The sequence below is a fragment of the Alosa sapidissima genome, chromosome 4, assembly GCF_018492685.1.
Source record: "Alosa sapidissima isolate fAloSap1 chromosome 4, fAloSap1.pri, whole genome shotgun sequence".
Lineage (NCBI taxonomy): Eukaryota > Metazoa > Chordata > Actinopteri > Clupeiformes > Clupeidae > Alosa > Alosa sapidissima.
The window spans coordinates 29,318,350-29,338,379 of record NC_055960.1 but is presented as its reverse complement, the minus strand read 5'-3'; the positions used below and the strand labels follow the sequence as shown (position 1 = coordinate 29,338,379).

The window sequence follows — 20,030 nt, the reverse complement described above, 5'->3', positions numbered from 1 at the left end:
TAGGACAGTAAACACAGACAGTATCTCCGGGAAAGTCACGCTGTGATGCAACCACACCGGTGTGAGCATTCACATACACACATACACACACACACACACACACATACACACACAAACAGACACACACATACACACACACACACACACACACAGACACACAAACAAACACACACACACTGCCACATGATTTGCTCTGACTGTGGGGAGGAATGTTCTAGCATCGGGGATTGGCTACTTCCCAGTGTACACGCCTGATGGGGGGGGAACAGAGATTCAAAGTTATGAGGTAAAGGGGGAGAGACCACAAACAGAGAAACATACTCAGAAGATCAGAGGAGCACACACACGCAGACAAAGAGACAAGGCAACACATTCAAGATAACACAGACATGCAACTCTATTGACAAAAACACACAGGAACTTCGTCGACACAGATATACACAGGGGCCACAGACACCCAAACACAGAGCAACACCTAAATCCAATCACGGAATACAAAGACAGAGAAAGACTAACTTATTTAGAAACACTTACACACAGAACCAGCCAGCCTTACACACACACACACACACACCTGGAGGGAAGCATGAGTACCCTTCAGCTGCGACAGGAGAAGATGGTGAACGGCCACGGATCGGGACCGCAGATGTGCACAGAGCGGCAAAGAACGCAGGAGGGGGTGGTGGGATTGATCCGGGCGTCTCTGGAGGCCAAGGAGTTCGCCTACTGCCCTTACAGCAAGTTCCGCGTCGGGGCAGCCCTCCTGGCCCACGACGGGAAAGTGTTCACAGGTGAGAGAACCGGATATGAGAGAACCGGAGATGAGAGAATTGGAGATGAGAGAACTGGAGATGAGAGGCGAAAGCAGAGATGAGAAAACAGATTATACAGAATACAATCAGTACAGGTGTTAATGAGGTGTCTAGTCTCACAGTAACACAATGGGATGTTGATGTCTAGTCTCACAGTAACACAATGTAGGAATTCCCCTTTTTCATCAATTTTCAATGTGCTGGGTATTAATTTAAACGTAGCCTATAGGCAATACTATATTTGGATATAGTTGAACAGTTAATACACACCCACCCATTAATTTTATTCATAGGTCATAGAAAGACTATAAAACACATTATCATGTCGTATTGTCTTTACATGTTTATGGTGCTTAGCAGACACTTTTATCCAAAGTGACTTATGAAGACATCAATTACATTAACAGTAAAATTAACAGTTTAAAGGTGCCATGTGTAAGAATTGAGGTAAAAATATCCAAAAAATGAGCTACATGCATCAAAAGAATGGAAGGAAATAAGGGTGATGATGTCATTAAAAAAATGACAAGGTATAGTGCTGAAGAGATATCAACCTGAATTAGCATGCTAAATTACTAGCCACAGCCCGACAAGTGTCATAATACCAGTTTCGGCCATGGGAGGCAGTATGCGGGTAACATAACCGCCAGCCAAACTGCAAATGCACGTGTCTCGGTTGTTACTCTAGGGTAGACAAACTCACTTTCTGGAGGTATACTGCCCCATCTTTTTTGGAATGTGGAGTATGAATTGATTTTTTGGCAGACATTACACATGGCACCTTAAAAGTCATATAGCCTAAATAGTAAAAATGATCGTAAAAATAGAAAAAATACCAATATTAGTAATAGACTAAATAACATTCAACAGAATAATAATAATAACTAAAAGAATATGTCAACCAAAACTCTGGAGGAATTAATTAGTTAGATAAAGGTTAAGAGATGAGTATTTAGACACTTGTTGAGGATCCCAAAACTAAAAAGCAGTGTGTAAATTATTCACAAAACCAGAGATCACAGAAGAAGAGTCTTGACACATAACATCTTGCTTAATGTGTCTTTGAAAAATGTTAATAAGTAATGAGGACCATAGCTTACTAATGATAACAAGTCTGGCTCACACTTGTTGAGGATCCCAAAACTAAAAAGCAGTGTGTAAATTATTCACGAAACCAGAGATCACAGAAGAAGAGTCTTGACACATAACATCTTGCATAACGTGTCTTTGAAAAATGTTAATAAGTAATGAGGACCATAGCTTACTAATGATAACAAGTCTGGCTCACAGTCCATTTCTAAGTTTGGCGAAGTAACAAAGTCAAAATATTATCACTGGAGTGCTTCACCTATGGTTTGGTTTACGTAAGTGGTAGTCTTCAAGAGGACAGACCTCCGTCATACTCATCTCTCGCCGGCTTTGATGTGCTCACTTGAATCATGTGAGCACACGCTGCAATGCGAAACAGCCTCTACACCAAATATCACTGTGCAAATATGCTCAGTGTTTGTGCATACACACATACTCTGACCATAAACTGTAGCAAATAACAATGGTATTGTACCGTAATCTAAATCTGGTACCATGGCTGAATCAAAGGGCATGTCTACAGCAGGATATGCATCATAGCAATCAAGGCCTACAACAGGGTTTCAAAAAGCATGACACAATGCAGCAGGCAAGATGAGAGGGTCTTAGAGAATGTGTCAGCTGAGAAAACTGGGTTTTGTCGCCCTCTGCAGGCTGTAATGTGGAGAACGCCTGCTACAACCTGGGCATCTGCGCAGAGAGGAACGCCATCTCAAAAGCCGTCTCGGAGGGCTACAGGGACTTCAAATCTATTGCCATTGCCAGGTAATTATCTTTCTCTCACAGCAGGTACGCTGTTGTTAGATCGGACTGCCTGTGTGTGTTTAGCTCGCTCAGGACATCACACAATGTCCACTAGTATCCATGGTTACCTGTAAAATATTATGAAATAAAAATGTCATATATAACAGGATTTGAAGATGAGAAACACTTTTGACCAAAACCAAAGACTATGTTATGTTTCATAACTATTGTAATTATGCAACAGTGGTATAATAAAGATATAAAAAAAACAGCATTATTTCTTTAATAAATAAATGTGTGATTCTAATCTTCTGACAGCGACCTGTCTGATCAGTTCATCTCTCCGTGCGGAGGCTGCAGACAGTTCATGAGAGAGGTGAGTTCACTTCACTTCATGTCATAATGACAGTAAAATTACCTGTTAGCTTAGCTATGCTCACATACTCGATGCTGCACTGAATCACCCCAAGGTGTCAGGTGTATTCAGTATTACATAGACATATTTTTTGTGTGTCAAATTTCAATGTTTTTTTATTTAGTAAAATTGATTTCGGTATGCTGCACTTTGAATGAATAAGTAAAAAAACATTCATGCAATTTGCGCCTTTAGTTTGGGGCCAGTTGGGACGTCTACCTGTCCAAACCTGATGGCACCTATGTGGAGATGACTGTCGATGAGCTACTGCCAGGATCCTTTGGACCCGAGGATCTCAACATGAAGAAATTACACAACATTCCCAACGAGTTCTAACATACGATACCTAGACTTCAACTACTAATCCAAAGATCCCGGACAAGAACTTTTGACAACTGGTGCTTTGTCAGTATGACAAAACTGCTGTGATACATGATGGAGAAGTCGTATGTTCCCGAGTGATTCACATGAGCCACTGTCTTCAATGTAATTATGCCTATGTGTATATATTTGGAGGTAATGATATGATATATGTGTATTCCAAAGAATATATGTCTGATTGTATATATGACTATTTAAGATTGATTGTATACTGAAATAAACCCACTGAGGTAGTAGTAAATTCTCTGAAATTCTTTATGATGGCCAATTTACAAATATACACAGAATCATCCTAAATAGCTCAACAGATCATAAACAATCCTCAGAGTTAACATATTTTGTATAAATTTTTATTTTTAACGCAAGAGAGCACATGGCAAACATAAGTTAAACATAGCGCAGTACACAGTGTTCTATGTCATCAACATAAATAACAGCTACAGTATATGTTTCTTTATCTTTCTTTTAGTTATATATTTATTTGCTAGCTAGTAGGGTTTATCTCTGTGTGGCCAAACACAGCCTGATCAACAGTGTTGAAGTGGACAGAAACTACACATCCTAAAAGACTCAGTGTTGATTCACGCATCATAAAGTCACGCAAGCAGAGTGGGGGTACAGTAACTTGTGCCGGAGTCAGTTGGTCAAGCTGTGGATCGAACTGCATCAAGGGGGACGAAGGCAAAAGAGCATACATGCATAGGCAAGGCGTATCGTTTGTATGAAAAACAAGAACTGATAAAGTCGGTAGCTTGGCAAACCATTTCATGCTTAAGATAGAGCTGAGACTTGATGGCATACTGTAGTTTGAAATGAAGTTTTGGAGAAGAGGAGAGTGCGAAGATGCGGAGAGTGGGGGACTAGTGTTGAGCAGGGCCAGAGTTCAGCTGTTACATTATTTCTATATCTGAAGTTAAAGCAGCAGTTTCAGAAGCCAAGGGGAAGGGGAGAAGGGTGACCTCTGACCCCTGCAGCAGGAACAGGAAGTACGCCAGGTGCTCTAGAGAGGGAAGAGGGACATCAGTGACTGCGCTAAAGCGTTAACGTACCCACAGTTCGCGATGCCTCACACAGACCTCAGCACATCAGCTGTGGGTACCCCTGTGTATCAGTGCAATTACAGCATGGGCTTCCTTTCATCAATGTATCCAGTCAGTCAAACAGACAGATAGACAGTCCATCACTTGTACTAAAGAAGCATTTAAAAAAATACACAGACACAGACTTGGCCCTGAGGTCCTGACCCAGAGCAGAGGTGTTTCTGTGTGACAGTGGCATAGCTCAGTCAGTCTTCCACTGGTGTGTGAAGCTAACGTTAGCTTTAGCATCAGTGCTAACATTGGCATTACCATAACCCCAATGTTAGCATTTAGCATCAGTGCTAAGATTAGCATTGGTGCTAATATTAGCATTAGCGCTAGTGTTACTTCTTCTCAGGGGTGATCTTGTCCAGGCCGGGCCAGGTGGGGATGTAGTGGCGAGGCAGTGTGCCCTCCAGCAGCCTCTCCATCCACAGGTTCAGCCGGTCTAGCTTGTGGTGGATCTGCAACGTGGTGGGCCTCTGGCGCCCCCTTGTGCTGGAGCTCGATCGGGAGCGTGAGCGGGACCGCTGGCTGGAGCTGGAACGCGAGCGTGTGCTGTTCGCCATCGATGCCGACGCACCGCTGACTCCTCCAGCTGCAGCTCCATCGTCATCAGAGGATCGGCTCTGGTCAACCTCCTCCCCAGTGAAGACGGGTCGGAACAGGCAGAAGTACTTCTTGTGGCCATTCAATGCTAACACGTAGCCTGTGTAGTCGGCTTTGGCCCCAGTACCAGAGCTGTCCTCGTCGTCTTCATCTGGACGGTCGACCAGGAGGGCGTCAGGGGCGGACTCCAGCAGTGAGTCCATCCACTGCTGGTGCTTATCCACATTCAGGAACGAGTAGTGAAGAGACTGACTCCTGAAGAAAGACCAGACACACAAACTTAGGGCTACTTCACCTACAGTATGCTACACTTCATTACGTAGTCTGCTCTCGTGTACCGTTTTCTCCTTGAGTATAACATTCACGTCCACGATGAGCGTTCAACCTCATCACTCGAGTGAACCGATATATAAAGATATATATAATAAATAACAAAATACATGAGACAAGACAGAGGGGAAGTACAGTATCCGAAAGGGGCTTCAGTTGACTCCTGGTGGTGTCATGTCCTCAGCACTGCTGTGGCCAGTTTATTTATATAGGAGGATTAAAAAAAACACTATATCACTTAATCAGACAGTAATCTTGCTGTATTATAAAAAGCTACAGTGGAGTTAACACTCAGCATGCTCATAGTTTAATTCCTGCTTTGCACATAATAAATATGCACATTGGTATACAAATGACAAAAGAATTGGCAGCAAACTTGCAAACAGCAAAACATTTAGTAAGTCTAGCGCAAGATTTGTCATGGATATAATCTGCATGTGACAACATGACCTTGCTGCAAATTTGTTAAATAATTTGTTACGGTTAACCACAACTGTTTCTCAGAGACTGTTCTGTGGGTTTGCATCTAAGCCAACAGAGACTCCTCACCCTGAGAAAGAGTAAACCTCCTTGGCGAACTTCTTGAGCAGAACCTGTTTGGAGGAGTCGGTGAGTACTAGAACCACGTTGATGTGACCTGGCTTTAGCTTGACCAGGTTACTGGTGTACGTGATGTCCGTCAGCTCAGTCACCTCCACAAAGGTCTTCTTGGGCGCCCGACTGTACGAGACGACAAGAGGATGTTAAGACTTTAACAGACACAATTTCACACTATACATCAGGCACATCACATTTTTAAAACCAATCCAAATAATACTGAGGGTGGGGGACATTATGGATGTGCACTGTATTGTCCTCATTCAGTCAAGATCTTTATGAAAGGAAGTTGGTAATAGAGGTCTGCACTCCCGCAGTAGACCCGCGGGTCCTGAAGCAAAAGAGTGCGGCGCGGGACAACTTTTGAAAGCTCTTTGCGGGAGCGGGCGGGATGAGAGAGGTGCGTTCGCGGGTGCGGGACAAACCGATGATTCACTGCACTCCCGCAAATTAAATATGTGCGTAAAATTAAATATGGAAATTATTAAAGTAGTGTTCATAACTATAGTTCAGCTGGATGTTCTGTTAGGCAGCATTAAAAAAAACGGGGTTTAAGCATAACTGACGGATAGTAGCCTAAGCCTATAGCCTATATTGTCGTTTACGTGGGTTCAATTTTGTTCCTGCTGCTCATTGTCAAAACTCAAAATCGAAAGCATGACAGAGGAAGAGGGCACCAGACTAGGCCTACTTCAGTTGTTAGCCTACATTCAGAACCAAGAAGTTCTCCAGGTGTGTGTGCTCCTTCCGAGAGACAGAAATGAAAAACTGAAAAATGAAAAAATGAAAAAATGAAAAACTGAAATCCCTCCTGCATGCGGGCTTTAGCGGGCGGGAGCGGGACATCATGTTACAGATGCGGGCGGGAGCGGGACTAAAAATGACACATTAATGCGGGAGCGGGCAGGAGCGGGACAGAATATTGCGGGAGCGGGCAGGAGCGGGACTGAAAAATCAGTCCCGCCGCAGACCTCTAGTTGGTAAATACATGCCATTAGCAGGGTCTCACTGCAGATATTCATGGTGGATAAACATTCATTAATTGTATCCATTTTGGCTAGACGTTAAATAAGGTAAAAACCCTTTAAAATAACATTCCGTTTTTATAATTAATTACTTCCTGTGTCTGACCTGGAAGTACTCTCTGGGCCAGCTGACCCCTCTGCAGTCTTGGACGGCTCCTTTGCTTTGGGCTTGCTGGGCTTCTCCTCGCCAGACTCACTGCATGTGGAAAAAAGAGGAGCAGATGAGACTCTCAGCACCAGCAAACACACGAAACAACATGTACACAACGTTTAACCCAGTAAAACATATGAAATAGATGTGTATAAATACATTTACACAACGTTTAACCCAGTAAAACATATGAGATCGATATGTATAAATACATTTACACAATGTTTAACCCAGTAAAACATATGAGATAGATATGTACTGTATAAATACATTACACAACATTTATCCAGTAAAAAATATGAGATAGATATGTGTAAATACATTTACACAACGTTTAACCCAGTAAAACATATGAGATTGATATGTATAAATACATGTACACAACGTTAAACCCAGTAAAACATATGAGATAGATATGTATAAATACATTACACAACATTTAACCCAATAAAACATGAGATAGATATGTATAATACATGCAAGGGACAGTAAAACCCCAAACATAGTAGGTAAGGTAAGTCAATTATGAAACAAAGGCTACAGGAAGTATAATAATAATATATGAATTCAAACTGCCAAACGTTTGACTGTAGGGCTAAACTACAGATATACACAATATCATATCTTGTTGATGTTGTATTTGTCTCACAGGGTTTCTAATCCGCAGGTTTCAACAAGTTAAAACCTTAAGACCTAGTTAAGACCTAAGCTATTAAGGCCTTTTAAAGACCTTCATGAATTAAATTGAAGATCTACATGAAGAAGGAAAAAGTAAGGAAAAGAGTACCTAAATAACTTTCAAAGTTGCCATAGCTGTAGTTTTATTGCAGCATAATAATGCCTGGATTTTTAAGAAAGAAACTACAACACACAGAACTAAGAATAGCGCTAACACATTTCTCAAAACATGAAGGCCGACGGGGTAAGGAGCAGGAAATGAACGTACATATTTAAGACATGTAATTTAACACTGAGGCAATATATGAGGTGCGTTAAAATTCGCAAACACATATTCGTGAACGTTTGCAAACAGTTTCCGGTTTGCCTTGAGTTTTCCACAAACATTTGCTAACACTAGCAGAGAGTTTGAGGAGGTATTTGATGTAGAAGAATGTTCGCCACTGTTTTGAAGCCTAAAATTGAGATGATTGAATTTTAGACTTAAAGACCCTAGTATGAGTGTTGCATGTGGGTGTATGTAGTATGTAGTGCTAGTGTCACCTGAAGGCCTGGATGATGACGGTGCCAAACAGGATGAAGAGGGCAGAGAAGATCAGGGACATGATGGGCATCATCTCTCTCCTGGGGGCAGCGCAAAAAGAAAAAAAAAAAGGGGGGGGGGGGGGGGGGTCAATTACAGTCATGTACTTCACACTTTAAAAAACAAATTTACCTAACATATGCATGTATTCATAATATAATTTCCTGCCATACTATATTAGAATAACATTTCTTAAAAAAGAACATGATGGTTGCCAACATTTCACATTAATCATAATGAAATTATAGTTACAGGGAATTCAAATGCACCGTAAAGACACATAAAATCTCCCATGTTTTGGCAAATTCACACTGTTTGTTTCTTTTAGAGACAAAGGTAGGACTGCATATTATAGTTATCAAGACAGAAATGTTTACAACCCACTGCTACAGTGGAGACACAGGGCCATAATTTCAATGGCAGGCAAAGTGCGAAGTGTGTCAACAAGCAAAGTTCTCGCACCATGAACTAGCATGTGGGAGCGTTAAGCTGACTCATCAATGTTTGCGCTGACTCGTCAATGATTGCGCCGACACATCAATGTTTGCGCTGACTCTTCAAATTGATTTTACTAAGTTATGAAATTAGCATTAGTTACACTGCACTTTGCTCAGCATTGAAATAGGGCCCCATAGAGTCTCCATCACTCACCAGTTGGAGTAGAGCAGATCTGTGTACAGCTGGCAGATGTAGTCGTAGGCCGTGTACATCCACTGAATCAGAAACATCTGTTCAAACAGGTCAACGGGACAAAATGAATTACTCTCACATTCCAGCACACACCCTGACCGTAACATTATTCAATCACAATCAAGTCAGTAAACTCAAAACCTTTATTTAGAGGTATACAGCACAAATCCTCCACCTCCATCCTACCACACTTTGACTAGTGCTTATGATGTTGCCACTCTATCCTCTAGTAATTGACTGTACTGATAGATGCAGTAGTAATTCCTAGCTAAGGTTTCCTCTGCATTGTAGCTTGAATGTTATTCTCTTGCTATAAGTCGCTAAATGAATACATGCAAATGTAAAATCTTTATTGCCTGGTCACTTTATGTAAAGCTGGTCTTAACTGGCTACAGTGTGTGTGTTTGATCTATGAGTTTAGACTATGTTGTATAACAGAACTATATATAATAAGAGTCTCAGGTAATGCAGGTACATACTACAGAACTATATATAAGAGTCTCAGGTAATGCACATACATAAGAATGTCCAAATGATGTGTGCAACCATTGTGCTTTGGTGCCGATTTGGTGACATAGCAGCTTCTATGCTCAGGTATGTGGCACACACGTTTAAGGGGTTAACTCATTAACACGTTCACTATTTAATTTTGGTATCATAACTCCAATGTTGAGGTTTGTGTGTGTGTGTGTGTGTGTGTGTGTGTGTGTGTGTGTGTGTGTGTGTGTGTGCGCGCATGTATGACTCATAGAGGCTAGCTCATTGTTTAGCTCTGGTAGTGTAGCTCCCAGGCTGAGGTATGTGGTATATACTGTAGTGTGAATAGTGTGTGTGTGTGTGTGTGTGTGTGTGTGACTCACAGAGGCTAGCTCGTTGTTTAGCTCTGGTAGTGTAGCTCCCAGGCTGAGGTATGTGGTATATACTGTAGTGTGAATAGTGTGTGTGTGTGTGTGTGTGTGTGTGAGACTCACAGAGGCTAGCTCGTTGTTTAGCTCTGGTATCGTAGCACCCAGACTGAGGTACGTGGGGTCCCTCTGCAGGATGTCCAGATGTTCATTCAGACGCCGTCGGTCATCCTCACTGCCGTTCCAGCCACCCAGGACGTCCTTATACACCACCTTACCAGTGTTACTGCGTCTCTCCAGAATCACCACCTACACACACAATCATCACATTGAGCTCCAGCATTTCTGTATACCTTACTAGTCTTACTGTGCCTCTACAGAATCCCCATTCACCACCTACATATGCGCACACACACATGCCGCACTCACTCGCTGTCACTAGGGCTGGGATAAACGATTATTTTTTAAACGATTAATCTAGCGATTATTTTTTCGATGCATCGATTAATCTAACGATTCATTTTTTCAGTCCGATTCGATTTCGATTCGATTATCTCCCCATTAAATGACAAATAGCAATTTATACATGTTGATTTACATATCTAAATGAAAAAACATGAATTCCTTAACATTGCACTTATATTATTTTGCTATAATATTGCTTTAAGAGCAATATATAATATTGCTCTTAAAATTACAAAATAAAAGACTATACAAGTGCAAAGTAATGCATTCTTAGTCAGAGGTAGCATTCAATAAAGTTCAGTAGTGTATAGGTCTAATTGAGTGTCTGTCACTTTAAGACGTTCGTCAGGGAACTCCTGCACTAAGTTAACACAGTTAAAAGGCTGCTGATGTGTGGATGCAATTCGTAACGTAGTTAGTTCAAATAACGGTCCGTAGCCCACTTCTCCTTGGGACAAGCACTTTTGAGTCTTGGAAAACACTTTTCCATTTACATCGGGATTTTGCAAACATTCAGTGTCAGTCAATAAAATGAGCCCTGCATGAGTAACGAAATTGACAAGCAGCTGTAAGTAAGCATGCTAAACTCAACATCCAAACAGTATTCTAACGTTAGCTTTGAGATACTGCTTGATTGCATAACTTAACTTAGTTTAGTCTCCTCAATGTACTATGTTATGATAAGACCTTAGCAGAGTTAACTTGCAGCAGTTTTGAACAAATTTGCACAGCATGGTCACGATGCTAAGCGGATTTAAAAAAAAAACAATTTAGAAAAAAAGTATATTTTTTGGGTCTTTCCATGCTAAGCGGATTTATTAGCAATTTAGCCCGCCGTGTTCTATGCAATGCTTCTGGCAACAACAATCCTTCAACAATTTTGTTAAATGCACATGCAGAGGAGGGGCAGCGGGCTTGTTACGAGAGAGAGCAGGCAGGGCAAGGAATGGCTGTGTGCGTAAAAAGCACAGCTCAATCAAAGGATTTCATCTTATCTTTAATTTAAATAGGCCGGTTTTGATTTCGTGGCGCCGCACCACAGATTAGTCAACATATGAGAAACACTGAAGGTGTAAAATTAAAAATATTTGGCGGCACGCATTATGCTTGCCCTAGCTGTCACACACACACACACACACACACACACACACACAACCCTATGATCCTAAATGATGATTGTGTTTGAGTCACTCGTGTGAAACAGAGACTGTGGGTATGTGTGTGTGTGTAAGAGAATGTGCGTGTGAGTTTGTGTGCGTGTGTGTAATACCTGAGGCGGCTGTGCGTCCTTGTTTTTGAGCAGCGCGTCACACAGGGGTTGCTGGTGGCGCTGGTAGACGTAAGCGAAGCGCACCACCTCTCTGGTGTTGGCCGAGGCGAAGGCCAGGAAGGCGCTGTTGCTCGCCGAGAACGAGTCCTCATCGCCCGTAATCAACAACACACAGTACCTGAGCAGACGCAGCAAGGAACTACAGGTTAGGGAGGGGTGTGTGTGGAGGTGAGGCTACTTAGTATTGTTGTGTGCTAAAAACAGATATTAAATCACCTGTGCTTACCAACATACACACGTGTGACTACCCTAACATCATGTCCCTGCACACCCTTTCATGGAATGTGTATGTGGTAGAGTATGTGGGAGAACTGAACAAAATGTATGTTGGATAACTGGACAAAGTACATCAAAGAGCTTCTAATTAACCAGTCAGACTGACCAGCAATGTGTGTGTGTGTGTGTGTGTGTGTGTGTGTGTGTGTGTCTCTTACTTCCTACGGCGGTGGAACTGCTTCACAGGGCACAACTCATCAAACAGCTTCTGGTTGACCAATCGGGGAGCCACAAGGAAACGGTTGTTGGAGACAAACTCATCAATAATCTGCTTCTTCATGCCTTTGGCCTGTTGGAGAACAATCACCAGCAGACACAGACACTGTCAGAACAATTTGTCTAACTTTCAAAAATTAATTTTCAACGCAAACATGACTGTGGCAGCTAAATGATTCTCCAAGTTTTAATCCACTCTCTTTCTGCAGAGCTAAACACACCAAGCTCTGCTTTGCACACACGTCTCAACAAAGGAAATTATAGAACATGCTTTCAAAAGGAAAGTCCCCACTGTATGCATGGTGGTGGGGGAAGTTAGTGCATGTCGAGTGGCGCACGTCTTCAGAAGACAATCGATGCATTTGTTGCACGGGGGTATCTGATGTGTGCAGATGCCATCGATGGTACACATATTCCCATATCCCATATATAGACCACAACTGCTGGTAAGGATAATGTTGTAGGCCTAAATGGGCTATTACATCAGGCTTGCTATGTTTTCTAAACATTATGTTACTTGTTTCTCCTTTGTTGTTGTTGTTGCTCCTTCTGATCAGCTGATCAGCTGTTCGTGTTTTTAAAATCACCCCCGCCCATGTCCTCCTTCCCCCTCACATCCCCCCTTTCCGCATTTACACTGGTGCCTTTATGTCTACCCCTCTTGGTGGTAAAATAGGCGGGCCACGGCGACACGGCCGTTCCGCCTCGGAGTTTCTAAAAACATTCAGCGTTCCGCCATTAAGGTGCACAAGGAGCCATATTACTCAGTGCAAAAACAATTATAGATGCCACAAGAGTAACCATTGGGGCAGAGTGGCGAGCTACAAAACTGATTGCAGCCTTTGTGATTAGCTAATTGCATTAGTTCAAATTGCGATTTCGAGGGAAAATTAATTAATTCTGCAGCCCTACAGGCAACCAGTGAATTTAATCTCTTGGCAAAATCATTTTTCTAATCTAATACTATGAGCAAGATCCTACGGTCCAGCTCTACGCTCACACACATCTCACAGCTCTACGCTCTCACACATCCAGCTATATGCTCCCACACATCCAGCTCTATGCTCCCACACATCCAGATCTACGCTCACAAACATCCAGATCTACGCTCACACACGTCCAGCTCTATGGTCTGACACGTCCAGCTCTATGCTCCCACACATCCAGATCTACGCTCACACACGTCCAGCTCTATGGTCTGACACGTCCAGCTCTATGCTCCCACACATCCAGATCTACGCTCACACACGTCCAGCTCTATGGTCTGACACGTCCAGCTCTATGCTCCCACACGCCTCACAGCTCTCTGTAGCTTATTGCTTGTTGGCCGCCATCCACATTAGCGCCTCCTAGAGTTTGAGATGAGCCTTGTCTGTAGCGCCCCCAAGAGTTTGAGTTGAGCCTCGTCTGTAGCGCCCCCAAGAGTTTGAGTTGAGCCTCACCTGAATGACGTCGGCCGGCTTCTCCGTGTTCTCCTTGAACAGCAGCATGGTGGGCGCATACGTGTTGATGTTGAACTGGCGCTGGACCTCTGTGGTCTCGCTGACTCCCTGGTCCACGTACCCAAACTTCATGTGGTCTTTATAGGCAAATGCAGTGAGCTGCCAGGAAAAAGGATAGAAATATACATATTCCCACTATTAAACACCAAGAGCCATAATGCCAACATGGAGAAGAAAAACAATTTAAGTGTTTAATTATTTACTTCTGGTATGCGTATGCATTCTTAACATCTACATGATTTTTTTTGAAGGGGGAGGGTAGAGATTACCCATTATTCCCATGGTTTAATAGCACAAACTGGTACATGAAAAATATGCTGGTATAAGAAATAATCCCTTAAAATTCAAGCTGTTTTTCATCCCAAGTTGTATCGGCAACATAACACCAGAATGTACCCACACAACAGTTTAAATCTTAGGCCTTTGGCAGAAAGTTAAGACCCCCTGTTGTATTTAATCCTACTGTTGATTGAAATCCCACACAACGGCATGACTGTGCCACTGTATGCATAAGGAAGGAAGGAAGGAAGGAAGGAAGGAAGGAAGGAAGGAAGGAAGGAAGGTCGGTCGGTCGGTCGGTCGGTCGGTCGGTCGGTCGGTCGGTCGGTCGGTCGGTCGGTCGGTCGGTCGGTCGGTCGGTCGGTCGGTCGGTCTGTCTGTCTGTCTGTCTGTCTGTCTGTCTGTCTGTCTGTCTGTCTGTCTGTCTGTCTGTCTGTCTGTCTGTCTGTCTGTCTGTCTGTCTGTCTGTCTGTCTTCACCTTGAAGAGCAAGGGGATCTCAGACATCTGGTCAAACAGCAGCACGCTGGGCTTGTTCTCCTCGGGCCAGCTGCCCAGGAACTGCAGGTAGCTGCTGTCGGTCACCTGTCCACCGTAAACAACAACAACAACAACAAAACAATAAACATCCAGCAGTTACCCAATATGCACCACTGCCATCCCAGCATCAAGACCCACACTAACTTTTCACAGAACAACTTTTATTCACTCCTGCCCTTCTACATCTTGATTATATATATATAAACAACAGGGGCCTAAAACAGGCCATAATCTAAGTCTGAGAAGTTCCAGTGCAGTATGGTTATGGTTATGGATTTGGCAGGCGCCTTTGTCCAAAGCGACACAAAAATACAAAACAACAGAATATTTAAAATTGAACAGGGAACAGATTAGAATGTTGGTCAAACTATAATAAGGAGAATAGTAATAATAAACAACACTATCAATTCAATCAATAGCCTAATAAATGAGTAAATAAAATCAGTACATATGGATTCATGACTTCTAACATCGCCTTTCTTAACAGCCTGGGCCTGTAAGTCATCCTGGTTTGTCAAAACATCACACTGGAAGTTCTTCAACATCTTACATAGGCATTTCTAAATTATCTAACAGATCCAACACACCAAATGGGAGAGATTTGTCTGCATCTGTTGTGAAATACTTGGGTGTATAATATGTTGTATAAGAGATAAATGACAGTCTTATCCACTGGTGGATTTTCTTTTATAGATCTACCTGTTGTGAAGTGTGTGTGTGTGTGTGTGTGAGAGAGAGAGTTGTATACAGTAGCTGCGCCTTCTCCACTTGTCTCTCCGGCAGCAGGTTCTCCACGAACTGGCACAGGTCTTTTCATATATCTACCTTGTGAAATGTGTGTGTGTGTGTGTGTGTGTGTGTGTGTGTGTGTGTCTGTGAGAGTGAGCTGTATAGCTCCACTTGCCTCTGAGGTAACAGGTTCTCCACGAACAGACGCAAATGCTTTCATTTATCTACCTTGTGAAATGTGTGTGTGTGTGTGCGTGCGTGCGTGCGTGCGTGCGTGAGAGAGAGAGAGAGAGAAAGAGAGAGAGAGAGAGAGAGCTGTATGGTGGTCCATGCCTTCTCCACTTGTCTCTGCGGCAGCAGGTTCTCCACAAACTGGCGCAGGTGCTCGCGGACGACGGCATAGTGGAAGACGGTCACCCTCCCGTTGATCAGGCCGAGGATGGAGGGTGTGCGGTGGGCACCCAGCTGGTTGGCCAGGCGACGCTCGTAACCAATGTCAACCACACCTATCCCCACACCTGTGAATGCACACATGCACACAAACACACACAGACAGACAAACACACACACACTCGGCAGCATTAACTACTGTGCCACCTGATCCGGGTTCGAGTCTGACCCGGGTCATTTCCCGATCCCAGCCCATCTCTCTCTCCCACTCGCTTCCTGTCAGTCTCTTCACTGTCCTGTCGTTATAAAGGCAAAAGCCCAAAAAATATGTGAACGGTTTGTGTTGTGGAGGCCCTAAAATCAGGGAGTCTCAGATCGGTGTTAGAGTCACTGTTGCTCAGCAGTGTCATTAACTGCAGCCAGGTTGGTATAATGAGACCTCTAATTACACAGCATAGAAGTGCTCCCCTGCTGTCTGATCCAATTCCAGAAAAGAAGGCAAGACGACTGCCATCCCAAACCTGCCCTCGCCTGCCCAGCACTGGGTCATTGGGTAAATATCCACTGACATTTTCAACATCTAAATTTGTACAAGGTATACAGATCATATGTGTTACCAGATTATGTATCAGTTATTAAGATTATACACCAGATACTACAGACCAGATATACAAGGATACAGATCTTAGAAACAGTAGAGACAAACAGTAGAGGTGATGAGGGAAACAAGAACAGAAACATGCAACTCTAATAGCCATCCACTTCTCTTTCCCCGGGGTTCAGCTGACCACTCTGCCTGGCCTGCCTGTTGGCATGTCGATGGCAGCACAGCCAGCCTGTCTTGCCTGTATTTGCACTTGCCATTCCAACAGAGAACTTAGTAACGTAGCCAAGCCGTAGCCAATAGCCATCGATCATGCACTGCACTGAGCAGAGTTGGGAGCGCTGTATGCCAAGACAACTGGCTCAACGCTGAGGTGTGCTTACCTTGTGACACTTCTGTGACAGGACTTGTCCCAAAGACTGACAAAGGGCTATAAAAGCAACCCCAAGCAAAGCCTCTACATGAGCCGGACGTGTTAGCATACAGTCTTAAGAAGAAGCTTCATTTCTTCATATGGAACTTCATCACTTCAAGCTCTGTGTGTATACAATGCTATAAACCTCTAATCATGCATACAACGTCTATGAAACTTCAGCGCACACACGCACGCGCACACACACACACACACACACACACACACACACACACACACACACACACACACACACACACTCCCACTCAAACTCCATTCAGAGCAGAGACTTTCTAATGAGACACAGCACTCAAAAAATCCTCCATAGAAATGCATGGGGTTAACGCCAATATGGCAGTTGTCTACACAAATTCAACCCTTTCCGCGGCAAAACGTCGACATGTGAATACATTGAGCCAAGCATGTGTTGTGTTGTGAATACATTGAGCCAATCATGTGGTGTGTTGTGAAGACATCATGCCAATCATGTGGTGTGATCTCACCGCTGGAGCAAGATTGGTGTCTGGAAGCCTTACGCATGCGCATTTTTGCCAAAATAGATGCCCGATAAGTGCCCCAAAAGCGTTGCAATATGGCCGCCGAGTGGAGGGACTTGCCTAAAAGGACTTTGATTCAGAGGCTCTATGCATTCAGTACTACTCAAATTCCACTCAGAAGCTTGATGCATTCAGTCTCATACACGATTCCACTCAAACTCCATTCAAATGCTCTATGCAATCGCCCAGCCTTACCTAGAGCCTCCAGTTCCTGTACCGTCTCCTTCCAGACGGGCTCGATGTGAATGCAGGTGAAGCACCACTCGGACGTGATCTTGATCAGGTAGGGCCTTTTGAAGCTGTCTGGCACCACCTCGTTGTTGTACTGCGCAAAGTGAAGCATGTACTTGCTGTCGGCGAAGTCGCGGCCAGAGCGTGAGAAGTGGAAGAAGGAGTCGTCGAAGTAGAAGCTGTTGTGGAAACCGTGGAAACCATGAGCGGGCTGGCTGTGATGCTGCTGGTTCTCGTCCATCTGCCCAAAACGGTCAAAGTTCGACCGTCTCTCCTCATTGGACAGGATCTGGGGGGAAGGTGAAGATAATTACCATCTTAGCTACGGCAATCGCCAATTTCACCATAAGTGCGTTCAAATTTGGCATCAGTGGTGAACGTTTGTGGCGAATATGTTTTCTCTGAACAGCTATATGATTAAATGATTTGGTGTAAACATTCCATTGTAACGGCAACCCCTCGTCCAGCTCACTTCCGTTTCCACTGGAGAACTACCTCCTCAAAAACTTTGCGAGTGTTCGCGGGGAACTCAAGGCAAACAGCAAACTGTTTGCATTTGCCTATTTTGAATGCACCTCATCTTAGCTATGATAATCTCCAATATAGCCTAGTAAATCAGCAGGGTAACACTTTAGATTATTATATCAATACCAACGTACCTCATAGGATTTTGATATCTTGATGAACATATCTTCTGCCCCAGGGTCTTTGTTCTTGTCAGGGTGCCTTTAAAACAAACAAAGGAAAACCAAGGCAGCCATATTAGCCTCAGTGGCCACATACCAGCTATATCTAAAGGCAGCAAAGCACAAGTGTGTGGAAATAAAACCACCACAGACAGTTCATGTTTGACAGAAGCTCACCATTCTTTCGCCATCTGCTTGTATGCTTTCTTAATCTCTGGCTGGCTGGCCTTCCTGCTTACACCCAGGACTTTATAAGGGTCGAACTCAGCTGTGGCCGACGTTTCCAGCAGCAGGACAACCATGGTCAGCCACACGACCAGACACACCCATGTCAACCTCCAGGGTCCTCCCATCTTCTGCATGGCTACTCAGGTTAGCTGAGGAAAGAGACAAACAAAACCAATAAAAACCAATAAGATACCCATTACATTTACAAAGACATGTATAAGGCCATTGTAGACTTTGTAAAGACAGCATGTAATTGTACATTATTTCCTCATTTGGACTTTGATCACAGCAAAATAAATTAGCTATTTAATTAAAGAGCAAAATGCCCCTTTTCCTTTTTGCTGAAGATTCATATATTGAGCTGAACAATTCCTATAGTTTCATGCATTCATTTAAATATACCTAAAATAGAATAGAATAACAAAGAATCGACATTTGACAAATCATCACCATGTAGCTAAAGTATGACAGGTGGTCCAGCTTTCTTCAGGTCATACTTTCTCTGTCACTCAATCGTTTAAAAACGTTGTTTACCCAGTTACCCAGTCGCAATCTAATTAACAATGTCTCTATGTCAAATAAACCTAAATAGGACTGCAAAGTAAAGGCTGAAGGCCGACAAGATAGACCATTGCCCATTTGAAACCATGACTAACCCACGTTCACGTTCACTTGGTGCCAATGAACCGTCTACTGGTTGCATTAGATGAGTTACCGGTAACACCAATTTGAGAAATATACTCCAACACTTGAAATTAAATGCAAAACCTTTTTTAATATCAATTGATCGAACATTGTGCAAAACTGTCTGCAAAGCTTTAGCGCTGTCTGTCTCTTTGAGTTATTGTATTGCTAAGCTAAGCTAGCAGTATTTTTGGCTACCTAGGTGATGCTGTCCAAATGTCAGCTCATTGGCACAATTCCCAAATAGAGCTGGTTAAGGACGTTTACTTTGCCTCCTCAATATATGATAATGTACTGCGGCAATGACTGCCGAATTGTGAAATCAAACAACATTATCCTGAGAAGGAACTACATAGAGCAATTTAAACCTAAGACTAGTGACTGCTGTCATGCTATCACTATTCAGCTAGTTAGCTCTCTAGCCAAACCTTGCGAGCTAACGTCAGTAACGTAGCAGCTACAACCAATTAAACTTAAATGCCGAAGACCACTTGCAACCGACGCAATGAATATCAGAGTAGCATAATATGCAAAACTACTGCAAAGACATTTGGTGACAATACCTCAAACAGAATATTGGCACTATCACAATTTTCCCAAAGCCATTGTAGATCCCTGTCAATGGCCCGATATCAGTATTTTTCAGTCAACAGCAGCGCCAAGCTAACAGCCGGTGACAGGCAAGCAGCCACTTCGCCGTATCAGAGAATCTGATAGTCTCTCTTCTTCCTCCTCCACGATCCTACGGTCGAGTCACCTCCGTCACCTCCCACTTCCTCAGATACTCCACGCCATTACCATCATAATAAAAGTCCAAAAGGCAGGATGAATAACGAAATCTGTCAAATCTGTATGCCATCGGGTACATTAAGAA

General features: G+C 43.3%; 2 protein-coding genes across 3 annotated transcripts; one reads left to right on the top strand and one right to left on the bottom strand.

The window, feature by feature from the left end:
* The first annotated feature begins 283 nt into the window (after positions 1–283).
* Positions 284–3,682, top strand: cdab (cytidine deaminase b). The gene is made up of 4 exons (XM_042088358.1): positions 284–791; positions 2,555–2,666; positions 2,964–3,021; positions 3,256–3,682. The coding sequence occupies exons 1-4, from the start codon at positions 587–589 to the stop codon at positions 3,394–3,396; spliced, it is 516 nt and encodes a 171-aa protein (XP_041944292.1). The 5' UTR covers positions 284–586; the 3' UTR covers positions 3,397–3,682.
* An 87-nt stretch (positions 3,683–3,769) lies between these two features.
* On the bottom strand, positions 3,770–19,927 carry dnajc16l (DnaJ (Hsp40) homolog, subfamily C, member 16 like). Of its 2 annotated transcripts, none has more exons than XM_042088292.1 (15): positions 19,720–19,927; positions 18,422–18,608; positions 18,218–18,284; positions 17,523–17,847; positions 15,698–15,882; positions 14,576–14,680; positions 13,758–13,916; positions 12,258–12,388; positions 11,764–11,941; positions 10,155–10,337; positions 9,145–9,221; positions 8,454–8,534; positions 7,188–7,277; positions 6,009–6,179; positions 3,770–5,384 (listed from the first exon to the last, which is right to left on the bottom strand). In XM_042088292.1, exons 2-15 carry the CDS (start codon positions 18,604–18,606, stop codon positions 4,865–4,867), a joined length of 2,457 nt encoding a protein of 818 aa, XP_041944226.1. In that variant the 5' UTR covers positions 18,607–18,608; positions 19,720–19,927; the 3' UTR covers positions 3,770–4,864. The 2 variants fall into 2 exon arrangements, with proteins under 2 accessions (XP_041944226.1, XP_041944225.1); XM_042088291.1 differs by having other exon boundaries at positions 18,422–18,621; positions 19,720–19,926.
* Between the last annotated feature and the right edge of the window lie 103 nt (positions 19,928–20,030).

Excerpts from the sequence above, each read along its gene's own strand:
- cdab (XM_042088358.1), top strand. The coding sequence starts at position 587 with ATGAGTACCCTTCAGCTGCGACAGGAGAAGATGGTGAACGGCCACGGA. Across the intron at positions 792-2,554 it reads CGACGGGAAAGTGTTCACAG|GCTGTAATGTGGAGAACGCC; the intron begins GTGAGAGAACCG and ends CGCCCTCTGCAG. Across the intron at positions 2,667-2,963 it reads AAATCTATTGCCATTGCCAG|CGACCTGTCTGATCAGTTCA; the intron begins GTAATTATCTTT and ends ATCTTCTGACAG.
- dnajc16l (XM_042088292.1), bottom strand. The coding sequence starts at position 18,606 with ATGCAGAAGATGGGAGGACCCTGGAGGTTGACATGGGTGTGTCTGGTC. Across the intron at positions 10,338-11,763 it reads AGGACGCACAGCCGCCTCAG|GTGGTGATTCTGGAGAGACG; the intron begins GTATTACACACA and ends TTGTGTGTGTAG. Across the intron at positions 8,535-9,144 it reads GATCTGCTCTACTCCAACTG|GAGAGAGATGATGCCCATCA; the intron begins GTGAGTGATGGA and ends CGCTGCCCCCAG.